Raw genomic sequence first — 15804 nt, 5'->3', positions numbered from 1 at the left:
AAGGAGGGGAAGATGGGGCACTCCTTGAGAGATGTGAACAGAATCCTGCAGTAGGATGTGAAGTTTGAAAAAGCATCTTAACTATCGTGGTAGAATTTTTGTAAGGTTGTATTTGGGAAATGAAACAAATTTTGTAATGCAGATTAGAATATAAAGCTCCACAAAATCTTTGTTGGATATAAGGAAAAAGGCTCATGGGAGAAATTTGCTTATTAAAAGGCGGTATGGATTTTGCAAAAAGAAAGACAGAGAAACACACCCTAGTCACCGAGAAGCTGGTTCTGTGCTAAGTGATGGTCATGCTTTAGATTTGTTTTCCATTCTTCTCTTCCCTGTAGCTCAGCCCTCTCTTCCTGCTATAGCCGAGTGTACCAAAGTCTCGCCAACCTCATTCGCTGGTCTGACCAAGTGATGCTGGAAGGTGTGAACTCAGAAGACAAGGAGATGGTGACGACTGTGAAGGGGGTCATCAAGGCTGTACTGGACGGAGTGAAGGTACCGCTGCAGGTTCCAGACAGTCCCAGTCAGGAACTTAGAGCAGCCTGCCTCATGGTGCTTGTCACATAAGAGCTTGCTCTTAACCTTAAAATGTCAGAATGTCTTTCGATGTCTCTGGTGTTGGTGTGCTCTATCCCATGACTACTTACTTCTCTCGGGACTGGTGCAAATGGCTTTTATAGAAAAGCTGCCCAGAGCAGTCAGCCCTTACTGAGCATTGTATTAAATCTTCAGTGAGTCTTCATAGCATCGCGCTGGTGGGCGTGCTTGCCAGCTAGACAAAAATGCAATGGAGATCGTTTTCACAATGACTTTAAGCAAAGCTCCCAGCATGTCAGCACTACCTTTTCATGTTCCGGAAACTTCTAGGATTCTTGGTAGAAAAGCAGGAGTGAGATGAGTAAGAAGTAGAACTTACTGTATTTACTTGATATCCATGATGTGATCTGTGTATTTGCTATCCAGAGAAGTCAGAAACAGCGTAAGAAATGATCAATCACAGTTAAGATGGGAAGCAAAGGCTGTAGAGGGTCTGGAATTGGGGTTGGGGGACAAATCCTAATAGAGAAAATAAGTCCTGGTGGATGAGGAGCAAGACAGAATGTTGGACATGAAACAGGTCAGGGTCTTTGCGTCAAGACCAGGGCTGTGGGCAGCAGGACAGTGGGCACCAGGACCCTGCTATTGTGTGGGGCCATATTATGTAATAGAAAGGGGACTGGCCTCAGCCCCTGGCTAGATTTGAATCCCAGGTTCACCACTTGCTAGTCTATGAACTTGAACAATTTACTCAACTGCTCTGCTCCTTAAGTAACTCATTCATAAAATAGGTATAATACTAGCATCGTGCATCACAGGGTTATAGGAAGGATTGAACTAGTCAATACACATAATGCTTCTAGAACAGCACCTGGCACATACGGAGCAGCCAGGCCTTAGCTGCTATTTATTATTAATTATGTGGTGCTAGATGCATCTTTGTAAGCAGATCTCTTGGCTTGAAAAACCTGTGTCCCCCTCTTTCTAGACCCCCTCAGTCCAAAATCATAGTGGAGGTATTTACCCCAGATCAAAAAAAATTCCTTCCCTACTCAACCAGGCTAACAAATTCCTGAAAGCTGCCTCCTTGGCCAAACATTCCCCAGCCACTCTGGAGAGTAGAGTAAGGACCCTCAAAGGGCTTAAATTACAGGGAGAAACTTAGAAAGCATTGCTCAGCTTTGCAAATTGCTCCAGAATGAAATATGTGTTTGCTAGGACGTCTGGGTGGCCCTCCACCCCCAGCAGCATTTAAGGGGAGGTTGACATGCCTGCTGGAGCCATGGAACTCATATAAAGCGGACTTGCCTAGATGACATCGGTATTTTCCTCTCAATGCCACCATATTCTCTTTTTTTTCCTTTGAGACAGAGTCTTGCTCTGTCACCCAAGGCTGGAGTGCAGTGACGCAATCTCAGCTCACTGCAACCTCTGCCTCCCGGGTTCAAGTGATTCTCCTGTCTCAGCCTCCCAAGATGCTGGGATTACAGGCACATACCACCACACCCGGCTAATTTTATATTTTTAATAGAGATGGGGTTTCACCATGTTGACCAGGCTGGTCTCAAACTCCTGACCTCAGTTGATCTGCCTGCCTCCGCCTCTCAAAGTGCTGGGATTACAGGCGTAAGCCACCTCGCCCAGCCTCTCTATGTTCCCCACATTCCAGAAAGTTACTAGTAACTCTTTAGGGCAGCAAGACTTAAGGGTGTAGCCCAGGGTGTCTGTGGTGATCAGACCTGATGGCCCTTTCCAGAATTTGGAGGACAAGCACATGTCATCCTGTCTGGTCTTCAGTAGCATGTTGGCATCAGCAGGGCCAAGCGGGATGTGGCCTGGGGCTTTATCAGCAGCTCTGAGTCACTCTGGCTCACTCACTACTGTTCCTGTCCACGCTTCTGAAAATGCCATTATTGAAAATTGTTATTTTTCAGGTAACATTGTTAAGGTTTCCTTCTATCAAATCGATTCTGATGAGATGTTCACAACAAGTTAGAGCAGCCAAAAAAAAGGAGAGTGAGTTTCCACTCATAAAGCTTTGTGACAGTCCCAAGTACATTTCCTCTATGGAGTCATTATAGCACCACTTTATTAGTTGAAAGCCATGTCTGAAAGAAAAATTTCCTTGATTTTTCAAAGTGACTGGGACAAAAAAGAGAGAGAGAAAGCTTTAGATTATGAACCTGTCAATGTCAGAGCAAGTAACTTTTCCACAATTGCTTTAAAAGTATTTTAGCTAGAACAGAGATTCTCTAGGTGAGAAGCTTTACAAATTCCGTTTTGCTTCATTTATTCAAGAAGCATTTAGTAAGAACCTTTTATGTGCCAGGCAGTGAGAGATAATCGGGAATATGTGCAAAGCTGGCACAGACCCTGCCCTATGGAGCTTACAGTCTAAGTGGGGAAGGACCATAAACACAGAGGCACATCATGTGGTACAGCACTACCAAGGGAGCTGGCACATGGTGTGATGAGAGTGTGCGATGAGAGTGTGCGATGACCTTCCTTTTTCAGGGTGATCAGAGACATTTCCCCAAGGAAGAGACAGGCCAGTATCTGGAGGATGGATAGGAGCTGCCTGTGGCTGGAAGCTTTTCATGCCGGAGTCATTACAAGCAACGAGAATGATTGAGACACTGTAATGTTGGTGTTTGTTGTTATTATCTGATAGTAATAACAGCTAACATTTATTGGGTGCTTTTTGTACGTTATCTGAACTTAATACTCATGACAACCCTCCATAGTAGGCATGAATGACTGCCCCTTGCCCCTTTCATAGGTGTGGAGACTCAGAGACGCAGGCTCAGGTAGACCAGTAGTCAGTGCCAAGGGTGTGTGATTCCCACCCCTGCCTGCTGCCCCACTCCCAGCTCCTCCCTGAGCTGCCTTCCACAGGAGGACAGGATTCTCTGTGCTCCCACCTCCAAGCCAGCTGGCTTCCAGCCTTTCTCGCCATCTCCATCAGGCCTGAGACACCTTATAAGCCCACGCCCTGGTGGCATGAGAGAGCCTCCCTCAGCTGGAAGGGACTGGAACTGTGCAGAAGGGAATGTACTCATGAAGATGTCGTCACCCCTCTTGGAGGAGGGACGTTGGATGTTCCTTTACACTGACTCACCATTGTTTAAGTAACTCATTCAGTTGTTCAAGGGAGTCTTTTCTTTTCCTCTTTTTTTTTTTTTTTTTTTTTTTTGGCCGAATGATTGAAAACGTGTTATGTTACAGGATGACTTTGGTTTTGTCCCTGAATGAGTAGTAGCATTTATCATTTAAACCCCCACATAAATGCTACTTCTTCCAGCTGTGTAACCTTGGATACGTTCCTTCCCTGAGTTTCAGTCGGTTTTATAATATTTACCCTGATGATCTGAGGAAAGATTCAGTAAGATAAAGTATGTAAAGTACCTGGTAAGAACTAGGTGACCAGGAGGGCGTGAGGAGACAGTGTTACCTAGAGAAGTGTTCATTGCTAACGGCTCACAGTGACCAGTTTTTGACAGTGATTATGGCTCTTTTCCAGGTAGTCTTATAATCTCAGGTAAAAGATAGACCCCTGTCGCCTCATCTGGCTCTGGGGCTGCTTTTCCACTGGGAGCCTGTAGTTCAGAGCTGATTGTGACTCTTGGAGGAAGGATGTCTGAGGAGTTTAAAGACTCTCACTTTTTTCTCTGAGAACCACACCCAGCCTAGCACCCATGCTGGGAGGCTGAGCCACTCGAGGTCAAAGAGATATCCCAGTATGACCTTTTGAAATCAGTTCCCCACCTCTTCCCAACTTCACCAGTTAATTTCCTCTCTTATGTGAGCACCAGAGCTGTATTTTAATTTGTCGATGGTCATTTAAGCCCTTCCTTCTCTATGTTCATTTTCCTTTTTTTTGAGACAGAGTCTCATTCTTGTTGTCCAGGCTGGAGTACAATAGCTGATCTTGGCTCACCCCAACCTCCACCTCCCAGGTTCAAGCGATTCTCCTGCCTCAGCTTCCCAGGTAGCTGGAATTACAGGCACATACCACCACACCTGGCTAATTTTCATATTTTTAGTGGAGACAAGGTTTCACCTTGTTGGCCAGGCTGGTCTCAAACTCCTGACCTGAAGCGATCTACCCTCCCAGGCCTCTCAAAGTGCTGGGATTACAGGTGTGAACCCCACCGCGCCTGGCCTGTGGTCATTTTCAATATGAGTAAAATGAACATGGAAATAAAATATTACATATTTGGAGAGATGCTTTTCTAAATACATTTTTGACTTTTGAAAACTGATTTTCAGTGAACCTGTCAGCGGTTTACAGTCATTGCTATAGACATATAGTCTAGAGTAGTCTCTTCCAGTTGTTTTTTTCTTTTCTTTTCTGAGACAGAGTCTCACTCTATCACCCAGGCTAGACTGCAGCAATGGCACAACCTCTGCTCACTGCAACCTCCACCTCCTGGATTCAAGTGATCTTCCCGCCTCAGCCTCCTGAGTAGCTGGGACCACAGGTGCATGCCACCACATCCCACTATTTTTTTTGTGTGTTTTTTTTTTTTTGTATTTTTTACAAAAAAATACAAAAGGCAGGGTTTTGCCATGTTGCCCAGGCTGGTCTCAAATTCCTGGGCTCAAGTGATTCATTCACCTCAGCCTCCCAAAGTGCTAGGATTATAGGCATGAGCAGCCATGTCTGGCCTTTTTCAGTCTTTTCTAACTTGTGCTTGAAGACAATTAAGAAGTCTGACATCCCTCTCAAAAAAATTCTGCCTTCAGTAAGAGGTGTTGGGCTCATGCCAAGTTATAAATGGTCAACTTTCAATGAGATTAGGGTGTAAGCACAGTAGCCAGATATGTGCACATTTTAAGATTTCTCCTCTGTGATAGTTAAGGCAAGTTGAGACTAAAGACCTTCTGTTTAGGCAGGAAAATGGGTGATAAATTTAAAAAGTAGCCTGCCCCTTTTATACGCTTTACAAGCCTAGGCCATGCGAGCTGGCGTTAGGGAGCATCACTGGGATCGTGACGTCCTCTTTGAATTCGGGTGCATGCCTGCTCATGTGTGCCTGTCATTCCAGGATTCTTTTGCCATTGTTCATTAGTTGAGTTCACAGCTGCCTCTCCAGAAAGATGACGATCTAATTATAATTGCTCATGAATCAACGAAGAATCAAGAATGTTTTCCTGTATCAACAGATGCAAACAATGCAGACCTCTCTCTGTTCCTTTTGCCCCGCTCATAAAGAAGAGTGAATCTGAAAGTGGGGCATCCAGGGCGTTGTGTTCCGGTGCCCTTTAACTCTCTCCGAGTCTGTGATGCTCTTCTTTGGGGCCTGGCGTTGTGCTTTCAAGAAGAAAGCACCTCCCACCTTCCTCCTTCCTGCAGGCGATAGGGTGCAAGGGAGCTGCCTCTGTTCTAACCGCTGTCTTCGCTGATTGGTCTCTCATCCTCCATCTTGTCCTGTTTGTGATCATCAGCTAGATGGCTGCTCCTTAAATAGTAACTTCTAAATTGTGCTAACATGCAAGTATTAAGGTTCTCCTTTCTTGCGAGTCCTTGGCTTATAGAGATTTTGCTTCTCCACATTTCAAGAATAGGCATTCAAATGGGGTAACAACTGTCGCAGAGTGGGGTAACACTGAACCTGCTTCTGTGGATATGCCTGGCTGGGTGTGGTTGCTCACATCTGTAATCCCAGCACTTTGGGAGGCCACAGTGGAAGGATCACTTGAGCCCAGGAGGTTGATATATGCATTTAGTTTTGAATAATTATTATTTCAGAAGTAATATATGTTCATTTTAGGAAATTTAGAAAATAGAAGAAAAACAAGATAAAGGTGTGTTTCATAGCTGTATTTTTTCTGTTGCATATGTTCTTGATTTGGCTTTGTTTATAAAACATGCAGTATGTACCAGCATATCACCTAGAACTATTTTTCTACTCAGTATATTATAGCATCTTTACATGATGTAGCATGTATTTTTGTTGTGACTTTGTTTTTAATGACAATGTGATGGTCGGCCCATTGTCTGGTTCTATCATGACTTGTATAATCAGTACCTATTATCAAATATTTAATTGTGGGATATTGAGCTATTCAAAACTACCACATGAATGATACATAATCTTATGTATATTCTGTGATGACCATCTTCTGTGGCTTAATTTTTGCATACATTCTTGACATTTTTCTTGGGCAAGATTCTTTTTTTAAGAGACAGAGTCTTAGTCTCTCGCCCAGGCTGGAGGATAAATTCCTGGGCTCAAGCCATCCTTCTGCCTCAGCCTTCCAAAGTGCTAGGATATTATAGGCATGAGCTACTGCACCCAGTGCAAAATTCTCTTAATGCAAATATTTAAGGCTCTTGATACATACTGATAAGTCATCCTCTAGAGAGGCTTTCTGAAGCAGTGCTCCCACTCACCATGTCTGGAAGTTTCTATTTTATTACCATCCCAGGGGGTGAATCTCTTATTGACCATTGGTATCTAAATTTCTTGTTTGATCTTTTTTTTTTTTTTTTGGCATGTTTATCTTTCTTCTAGTTTTTGTGTTTTCAGAAGAACTCCTGCACTAGGAAGGATAGTAACTGACTCTTTGCCTTATTTGCAACATATGCTGCTGTTTTTGTGTGTGGTGCTTTCTGATTCTGGAGAGGCTTGGCAGCCTCTGGTTAAGGGTCTCTGGTTGCTGTATTGCCCACTGGCATCTGCTGCCACCTCCTCTGTAACTTGGAAACAGCTTCCTGCTGAAAGCCTGGAAGCCCCTCATCACACACATACAGGCCCTGCCCAGATGTCCATTGTCTGGAAGATGGAGGGAGAAGTTGTGGCGCATCCACACGTGGAAACACTGCTGACAGCGAGCAGCAGGAGCTTCGTCCACGCAAAGCACAGCCGTTATGCTGAGCTCAGGGGATGGAACAGGCAAAGCTGTGTGGACCAGAAGTGGATTGGCAGCCGCCAGGGGCTGGGGGGAATACAGAGAGTTTCCTTTTGGAGTGATGAGAAGTCCTACAATTGATTATGTTGTCACACAACTCTGTGAACAGACTAAAAACCACTGAATCATACACTTTAAATGGGTGAATTTGATGGCATATGAATTATATATCCATAAAGCTGTTTTTAAAAAGAAGATGGACACAAAGGTGTACATATGATATGGTTCTATTTATATGCATTTCTAGGACAGGCAGAAGTAGTCTATGATAACAGAAGTTAAAAAGCCATTGGGGTGGGGCAGACTGGCTGGAAAAGGTGATGGAAGTGTTCTGTGTGTGTGTTTTTTTTTTTAGTGCGCTTACTTGGGTATATGCGGTTGTCAAAACTCATCAAACTGGGGGAAAATGTGCTCTAATTTTTAAAAAAGAAACACATGGGCCCTGATCTCTTCTTTTTTTTCTTTTGCTATGATTTGGAAAAGGCTGGGTTTTATTTCTGTTTTTCTCAGTTAATGGTTCTAAAATGATTTCTTTGCTGGGTTATCTCACCTTAACTCCTTCTCCATTGACAAGGATCCCAGCCAGCCCCCACCAGCTAGCAGCTCCACCATACCTGAGGCCAGCTTGCCTTGGGAAACCACCCAGGGCCATCATTGGCTTCAGAGAACTAAAAACAGAGTTCTTCCCCAGCAAACAGACTGGGAATCTGTTCTGCCAGGTATTTTAATTGGTGTGAAAACAATCATTTTGAGACTGTGGGGTTTGCCATTTCCCCTTCCAAGAGGAAGTGCCTTTACAATTTTGAAAATTCTTGACATGCCATGAAGGTACTTTTGGAGACCAGGGGACATTTGGAAAGTCATGCAGATAACCTCAGGCAAGTGATACTTGGTTTATGGTACATGGGGAATCTACAGACACAGAAATGAGACTCAGCAGTAGAGAACAGACAGCACCTGCCTGCTTTCTTGTGGAAACTCAGTGGTGACGGGAGCTTTGCTCATTGCCTTTCTCTTTTGGGGGTAGGAGCTGGTCAGGCTCACCATCGAGAAGCAGGGACGTCCATCTCCGACGAGCCCCGTGAAGCCCAGTTCCCCTGCCGGCAAGCCTGATGGGTAGGTGCTGACTAACCCTCCCGTTGTGGAGGTCACGCCCAGTGGCAAAGTCTACACTTGACAAGGATGGGGTCTAGGGGGTGGGCAGCACAAGGGTGGGCTGCTGGAGGCCCATATTCTTTTTTCTGGGGTGAGCAGTGTGTGTATATTTCACACAGGCTTAAAGTATTTACCCCATCTCAAGTTTCCTCTTCAGTGTGATTGTTTCCAAGGACCGTGTGTGAGCGTGTCCAGTGACACACACCAGTGCTTTTGCTGGGCAGCTTTATTTCATAATTACAAAGAACTTTAATGGCTTGGGCTTGGGGGCTTTGACTTGAGAGCACTCTGGCTTGATCAAGAGTAAACTGACGTGGATGCTTTTTAGGGTTTATATCCATTTCTACTCCAACCTCCTAGTAGAAATAGAAAACATAAATTTGGAGCCTCTTTTTTTTTGAGACAGAGTCTCTGTTGGCCAGGCTGGAGTGCAGTGGGGCAGTCTGGGCTCATTGTAATCTCCTCTCGGGTTCAGGAGATTCTCCTGCCTCAGCCTTTCAAGTAGTTGAGACTACAAGCATGTGCCACCATGCCCGGCTAATTTTTGTATTTTTAGTAGAGACATGGCTTCACCATATTGGCCACGCTGGTCTCAACCTCCTGACCTCAAGTGGTCTGCCCTCCTTGGCCTCCCAAAGTGCTGGGATTACAGGTGTGAGCCACCACTCCTGGCCTCGAGCATTTTAGAGAGTCCTTAGATCATCTTTAGATGAGGAAACTGAGTGCAAAATTGGGGGCACAGCCAAGCTCCAGTAGCTCATTAGCAACCAAACCAGAACCCCAGGGCTCTGTATTCAGAGAGCCTGCTCCTCAGCCCCACCTCACCCATTGTGTTCTCCCTGGTCACATCCTCACCCTCTAGGGGCCCGTGTATGCTCTGTCCCGTCTTTGACCTTTCATAACCCTGAGTTCTTCCCAATTCTCCAGCCCGGCAGAGCTCCCCCTGACAGACCGAGAGGTAGAGATCCTAAACAAGACAACCGGGATGTCGCAGTCAACCGAGCTCCTCCTAGACGCCGCGGATGAAGAGGTCGCGCCCCCCAAGCCCCCTCTGCCTGGCATTCGGGTGGTTGATAATAGGTAATTACCTTCCTGTTTGTCCAGCACCTCCATGGCATATTGAGCAAGAAAGGGAGGAAGGTAGGGCTCGGGCCATTGCTCCTTAGCGCTGGGGGCTTGGCCCTCCTTGGGAGGCTGACTCCAGAGATGTCTCCACCTCGCCTGGCCCTCTCTGGCCACACTGAGCTCTCCTGAAGCCTTCCTTTTGGCCTCAACCCAGAGACACCTGGTATGATTTATTGTGAAAGGAAAAGAAAGGGTTTTTCTTTTTGGTTCATTTGGTATTTACAGGTTTTATTTTGGTGGAGGGGAGTAGACAAGAGTTGAAGTGTGAATATTGGATGTGGAGAATCTAGTAATGAAAGAACCCCACATCCTGTACCCCACTATCTCTTTGGTGAGTGTGGTTTGGTCTGCCTGGACGTTTTGGTCTGTTTCAGTCCTCCACCAGCGTTGCCACCCAAGAAAAGACAGTCGGCGCCGTCCCCTACCCGAGTGGCTGTGGTGGCCCCCATGAGCCGAGCCACCAGTGGCTCCAGTTTGCCTGTTGGAATCAATAGGCAGGTAATGCAGCCCCTGTTCCCTGCATGGGAAAGCAGGGGAGGGGGTGGGGATGTTCAGAGATTTGGCTCCTGAAGCTGAAAGAAACCCATGGTCTTCAGGCTGGTGTTTGTCACATCGGGGGTGAGACCTTATACTCATCATTCTCTCTCCCGGACATGGTCAGAGTTCCCATATGGGTATGAGGGTCAGGGCAGGGAGGCCAGAGGCAAAGGCATCTCCTGGGGACAGCTGGGCCGCAGCTGACCCCAGCCCCAGACCCCCGACAAACTCCAGATGGCTGCTTCTCAACTGTATGTGTCCTTTGCTTGCTGACGTCAGAGGTGGTTTCTGAGCTGGCCTGGCAGTATTTCCTCCTCTAAGGAAATGCACCGGTTGCCTCACCCCTGATCTCTGCCACTGGTTCTCAAAAGTGACTTGGTTTTGCTTCTCTTTTTCCACTTGAGGATTTCGACGTTGACTGTTACGCACAGAGACGACTGTCAGGAGGCAGCCACTCATACGGTGGAGAGTCGCCCCGCCTGTCACCCTGCAGCAGCATAGGCAAGCTCAGCAAGTCAGATGAGCAGCTTTCCTCTCTGGACAGGGACAGTGGGCAGTGCTCCCGGAACACAAGCTGTGAAACACTAGGTGAGCTGCCAGTGTCCTGTTCCATCCTTCTCCGTGGCTTCTTTGGGGCTATGCAGCCCTGGGTGGGAGTCCCAGGTCATGCGATCATTGATTGTGTGACTTTGGCCAACTCATTTAAAATCTGAGCCTCAGCTTCCTCATCTGCAAAACGAGGGTAACAGTACCTGCCTCCCAAGGAGACACTATAAATGAAATTACAATGTAAAACCACAGCCTGGATATTCAAGCGGTAACTGTTGTTACAGTTCATCTGTTGGTGTGTAATTTGACTCTCTTTACCAAAATTAATAGCCATTTGTGTCAAGAGCTTTAAACAAAGGGGTGGGGGGCCTGACAACACTTGACAGAGGCTGAAGATGAGGAAGCTTCACGAGCCAGCCGTCTGGTTTCGGTGCTGAATGCCTGCTGGGCAGGGGGTTTAGAGAGCAGGAAGCTATTTGTATCCTGTGAACTAGATATTTTCACTTCTGAGAATGTATCCTAGGAGCATAATCAGAGATTAATAGCAAGATTTCACTGGTAGGAAATCACATGAATTGTGGTACACTCATTTGCTGGAATAATCTGTAGCTATTAAAAATCACTCATATTGTTAACTAGAATATGTACGAGACCATTTACATAGTATTCTCAATTGTTTCTCTTTTTTTTTTTTTTTTTTTTTTTGAGACAGAGTCTCACTGTATCACCGAGGCTGAAGTACAGTGAAGCAATCTAGGCTCACTGCAACCTCCACCTCCTGAGTTGATTCTCCTGCCTTACCCCCCGGCAAGTAGCTGGGATTACAAGCATGCGCTACCATATCTGGCTAATTTTTTTTTTTTTTTTTTTTTTTTTTTTTTAAGTAGAGGTGGGGGTTTTACCATGTTGGCCAGGCTGGTCTCAAACACCTGACCTCAGGTGATCTGCTTGCCTCAGCCTCCCAAAGTGCTGGGATTGTAGGCGTGAGCCACTGCACCCAACCAGTTTTTGTATTTTTAGTAGAGGCAGGGTTTCGCCACATTGGCCAGGCTGGTCTCAAACTCCTGGCCTCAAGTGATCAGCCTGCTTCCGCCTTGCAAAGTGCTGGAATAACAGGTGTGAACCACCACACCTGGCCCTCAGTTTGGCTTTTTTAAAAAGGAATCCCAGAGGCAAAAAGGGCATTTAAGGAAATACATCAAAATGTAATAGAGGCCCGGCATAGTGGCTCATGGCTGTAATCTCAGCTATTTGGGAGGCCTGAGGCAGGAGAATTGCTTGAACCCTGGAGGCAGAGGCTGTAGTAAGCCAAGGTTGCAGTGAGCCGAGATTGCAGCACTGCAGTCCAGCCTTGGCGACAGCGAGACTCTGTCTCAAAAAAAAAGTGGGGGGGAAATAGAAAGTACTGTTAAGAATACAGGATTGTGAGTGATTTTTATTTTCCTGATGTAATTTGCCACGGCTTCTGTAATGGTTGTGTATTTTTCTTTTTTTTTTAAGTAAAAAATACAGAAAAGTATAGCAGAACAGCCATATTCCCATCTGGTTTGCTTTTATAATCAGGGAGAAGAATGAAGAATATAACATGTAAATATTAAACCCTGGAGACAGGTCTTTGTCACACACCCATGAGCCAGACAGGGAGAGGTGGGTGCACCTGGCTGCTCCTGCAGGGCCTGTGGCTAACAGGTCTTTTTTTTCCTGTTGTGACTGCAGACCACTATGATCCCGACTATGAATTCCTCCAGCAAGACCTCTCTAACGCAGACCAGATACCTCAACAGACGGCCTGGAGCCTTAGCCCGTTGCCAGAGTCCTTGGGGGAGTCTGGGTCTCCATTTCTTGGCCATCCTTTCCAGCTGCCTCTTGGCAGCCATCCCCAGCCAGACGGAACACTGGCCCCAGGGCAGCAGACAGACACGCCGCCTGCTCTCCCCGAGAAGAAGCGCAGGAGCGCAGCCTCCCAGACAACGGACAGCTCTGGCTGCAGGGTGTCTTTCGAGCGGCATCCCTCGCAGTACGACAATATCTCTGGGGAGGACCTGCAGAGCACAGCCCCAGTCCAGCCCGTCACCTACGCGCCCTTCGCTGCTATTCTCCCCTTTCAGCATGGAGGTTCCTCAGCCCCTGTAGAATTTGTGGGTGATTTTACTGCTCCTGAATCAACGGGTGATCCAGAAAAACCACCTCCTCTACCAGAGAAGAAAAACAAACACAGTAAGCTTTTGTTGCACCATTGTCGGGAAGTGTGTTTTATAGCCTGAAATGGCAGCATGTTTGATTTCAGCATTAGACCAAAATCAAACCAGTGGCCTCATTATTTCATAAAACATAGGCCAACCAGGTACGTAGACACTTCTGGGAGCCTGGTTTTGTCATTCCAGGTGATCCTTTTTAAAGCCTGATCAGCTGACCTCTCCTTTACACTTTCTATAAAATCTCAGGCCTGGTCTCCACGCAGCCCAAGGGCTTCTCCTCTTTAGATGGCAGCAGTTGACCTTCTGGCCTGATCTCAGTGACAGAGAGGAACAAGTTTCCTGGTCTGCAGGACAGCCTTGCAGCCATATCTGCATGGAGTGAGGTGGACATGTGAATTTCAGCAGAACTTTTACCTAGTGTCCAAGGAGTGATGTTTTAAGGATCCCTGTCTAGAGAGAGCACGCTGTCCTCTGTTCATGCTCTCAGAATGACTTGGGAGCTGAGATTGCCCTACAGAAGTAATTGAGGACACTTCTTGGACCAGACATTTTAATATGTGATATTATTGGAGCACAGGGGTGGAGCTGAAATTTTGAATATTTTCCAACTGTAAATCTGTCATAAAAGTACTAAGAAGAGTTCTAGAAATTCTGTTTTCTCCTAGCTCCCCCTAACTGCTCCACGTTTTCGGGAGTTGCCTGGCTCTCTGCCCCCGCCCTCTCCCCGCTTCACTAGCATAGTTCTGCTTCCATTTTCTTGGCAGTGCAGCTGTCACTGTTTCAATGTGTGTGGCCACATTAGCCACACAGCCCCAGGCTTCCCTGGCCTCAGTTGACACATCCAGCAGAGAACTTCTTTGAACTAGAAATGGAATCTCTACTCCAAATTCCCAAAATGAGAACATCTGAGCCAGCCTAGAGCTGGGCCCTATTCTCAAAGAAGGGGAGACCTGGCTTGGTTAAATCCAGCAAGGATCACCCTGAGGGCCAGCTGTGTGGTCCACAGGAGGTGGCGGCTACACTAGTGTCATGCATTTCCCAGCTCCTGGGTGGGTGTTGCCCAGCTTGTGCGATGGCCTCATCGGTGTGGCCCCCTAGCTAGAGGGGGAGCTGGCTCTGTGGGACTAATGATGTCATCCCCATCTGTCGTGTACATTTGCTCATCAGAAACCAGGGCTCCCGCAGAGGGGTGTGCAGTGGCAATGCTGGAAACATTTCCTTCTCTGCCCCTCCCTCTGCATGGACAAGTGTTTAAAGAGCTGTTGGCCTCCGCCTCCACCCCTGTTATCTTGGGCAGCATGCCATTTGGGCTCATCCCTTTCCTTCCCTAGGGGAGGGGTCCTCTGAGCTCAGACACTGGGTAGGATAGCATCCTTGCAAATGCAGCAGATGCCAGAGAGCCTTCCCCTTCCAGCCCCTAGAACAAGTGTGGGTGTTGATCCTCATGCAGGGTCTCTAGAGAGGAGAAGGAAAGGGAGGGGTAGCCATTGTTTCCTTTCAAGCAGTCTCAAGTGGCTGAAAATGCCTATTCATTTAGGCCACCATTTTGAGGCTTTAGCTCATTCATCAGTGTCTCCAGCACTAGAGTCTGCAAACCTCTAAGAAACTCCCGAGCTGCAGGTGTGGCATGCCCTGAGCTAAAGCTTCACATGCCCCATCGAAGGTGGTCCTGACAGCCACCTGCAAGGCAGGCCCTATTAGCTCTGGTTTCACAGGTAGAGAAACTGGAGCATAGGTAGAGGAACTGAGTATTGCCCAAAATCAACAGCAAGTGGGGCACAGATCTAGGACTAAGAGCGAAGCCTGAGTTGTACCAGCCTGTTACGCTTCTTCCCAAGCCAAGGAGGAAGGGATTTTGCCCTCCTTCCTTCAGGTCCCATCCAGTTTTCAGTGTTGACCCCTATGCAGGGGGTGGTCTTCTCTGTACCCTGTGAAAGAGCCCCAAACTCAAGGCACCCTGAGCCTCAGTCCTCTGACTGCTCTTCACTTCCCGAGGGGACCCTCAAGTGACATTGTGGAAAATATCTCACAAAATTGCTTTGAGGGAAAGAAGGAAAGAATCATCACCCTGGTGGACATGTGGCTAATGCTGGCTTGAGTTCATGCACATTCAGTCCCAACATCATGGCGTGTCCTCATCATTTGGGATGCAGTGACATCACGAGAGTCCCCAGCCCCTCTTGCCAGGGGCAGCCCCATGAGTCCCTTGTGCCAGACAAGCCTTCCTTGTGATCATTGTCTGCCACCTGAAATCCCCAGTCCCAGGCTCTGAGCACTGGTGGCTGAGCCTTCCCAGCAGTGCTGGCTGCCTGGTCTCTGGGCTTTTTGAAATGGACCAGGTCCTCCTCATTTCTAGAAGGCTGGGAACATCACTGCTATTCTATGCTTGGCTGGCAGGTCTCTACGAGGACTTCAACATCAAGAGTTCCAAAAGCCCTCCTGAATAGATCACAGTTTCACAGAAGTCAGGCAGAGGTGGTTGTGTGTAGTCTTTTTTTCTTCTCCATAGTTCACTGCAGCCTTGAACTCCTGGGTTCAAGGGATCCTCCCACCTCAGCCTCTTGAGTAGCTGAGACCATAGGCACATACCAACATTGCTGATTTTTTTCTTTTATTTTTTCTCTTTAGAGATGGAGATCTCACTATATTGCCCAGGCTGGTGCCAAACTCCTGGTCTCAAGTGACCCTACTGCCTCAGCCTCCCAAAGCAGTGGGATTATAGGCATGAGCCACTGTGCCTGGCCATGTTTAGTCTTTTTAGGGAGCAATTTGTGGGTGCTTGGGATCA

General features: G+C 47.0%; 1 protein-coding gene across 5 annotated transcripts in view; it reads left to right on the top strand.

Moving 5' to 3' along the window:
- RAPGEF1 (Rap guanine nucleotide exchange factor 1) overlaps positions 1-15804 on the top strand; it is a 151902-nt gene that overhangs the window by 92474 nt on the left and 43624 nt on the right. For all 5 annotated transcript variants that reach the window (XM_035260974.3, XM_009004399.5, XM_003732066.6 and 2 more), the window contains 6 exons: positions 339-495; positions 8480-8568; positions 9535-9687; positions 10107-10230; positions 10674-10857; positions 12535-13035. In XM_035260974.3, coding sequence (XP_035116865.1) covers positions 339-495; positions 8480-8568; positions 9535-9687; positions 10107-10230; positions 10674-10857; positions 12535-13035 — 1208 coding nt within the window. The remainder of the gene's footprint in view (positions 1-338; positions 496-8479; positions 8569-9534; positions 9688-10106; positions 10231-10673; positions 10858-12534; positions 13036-15804) is intronic.

The sequence above is a fragment of the Callithrix jacchus genome, chromosome 1 (genome assembly GCF_049354715.1).
Source record: "Callithrix jacchus isolate 240 chromosome 1, calJac240_pri, whole genome shotgun sequence".
NCBI classification, from domain to species: Eukaryota; Metazoa; Chordata; class Mammalia; order Primates; family Cebidae; genus Callithrix; species Callithrix jacchus.
Note: the sequence above shows the minus strand (reverse complement) of the source record. Positions and strands in the feature narration are given on the sequence as shown.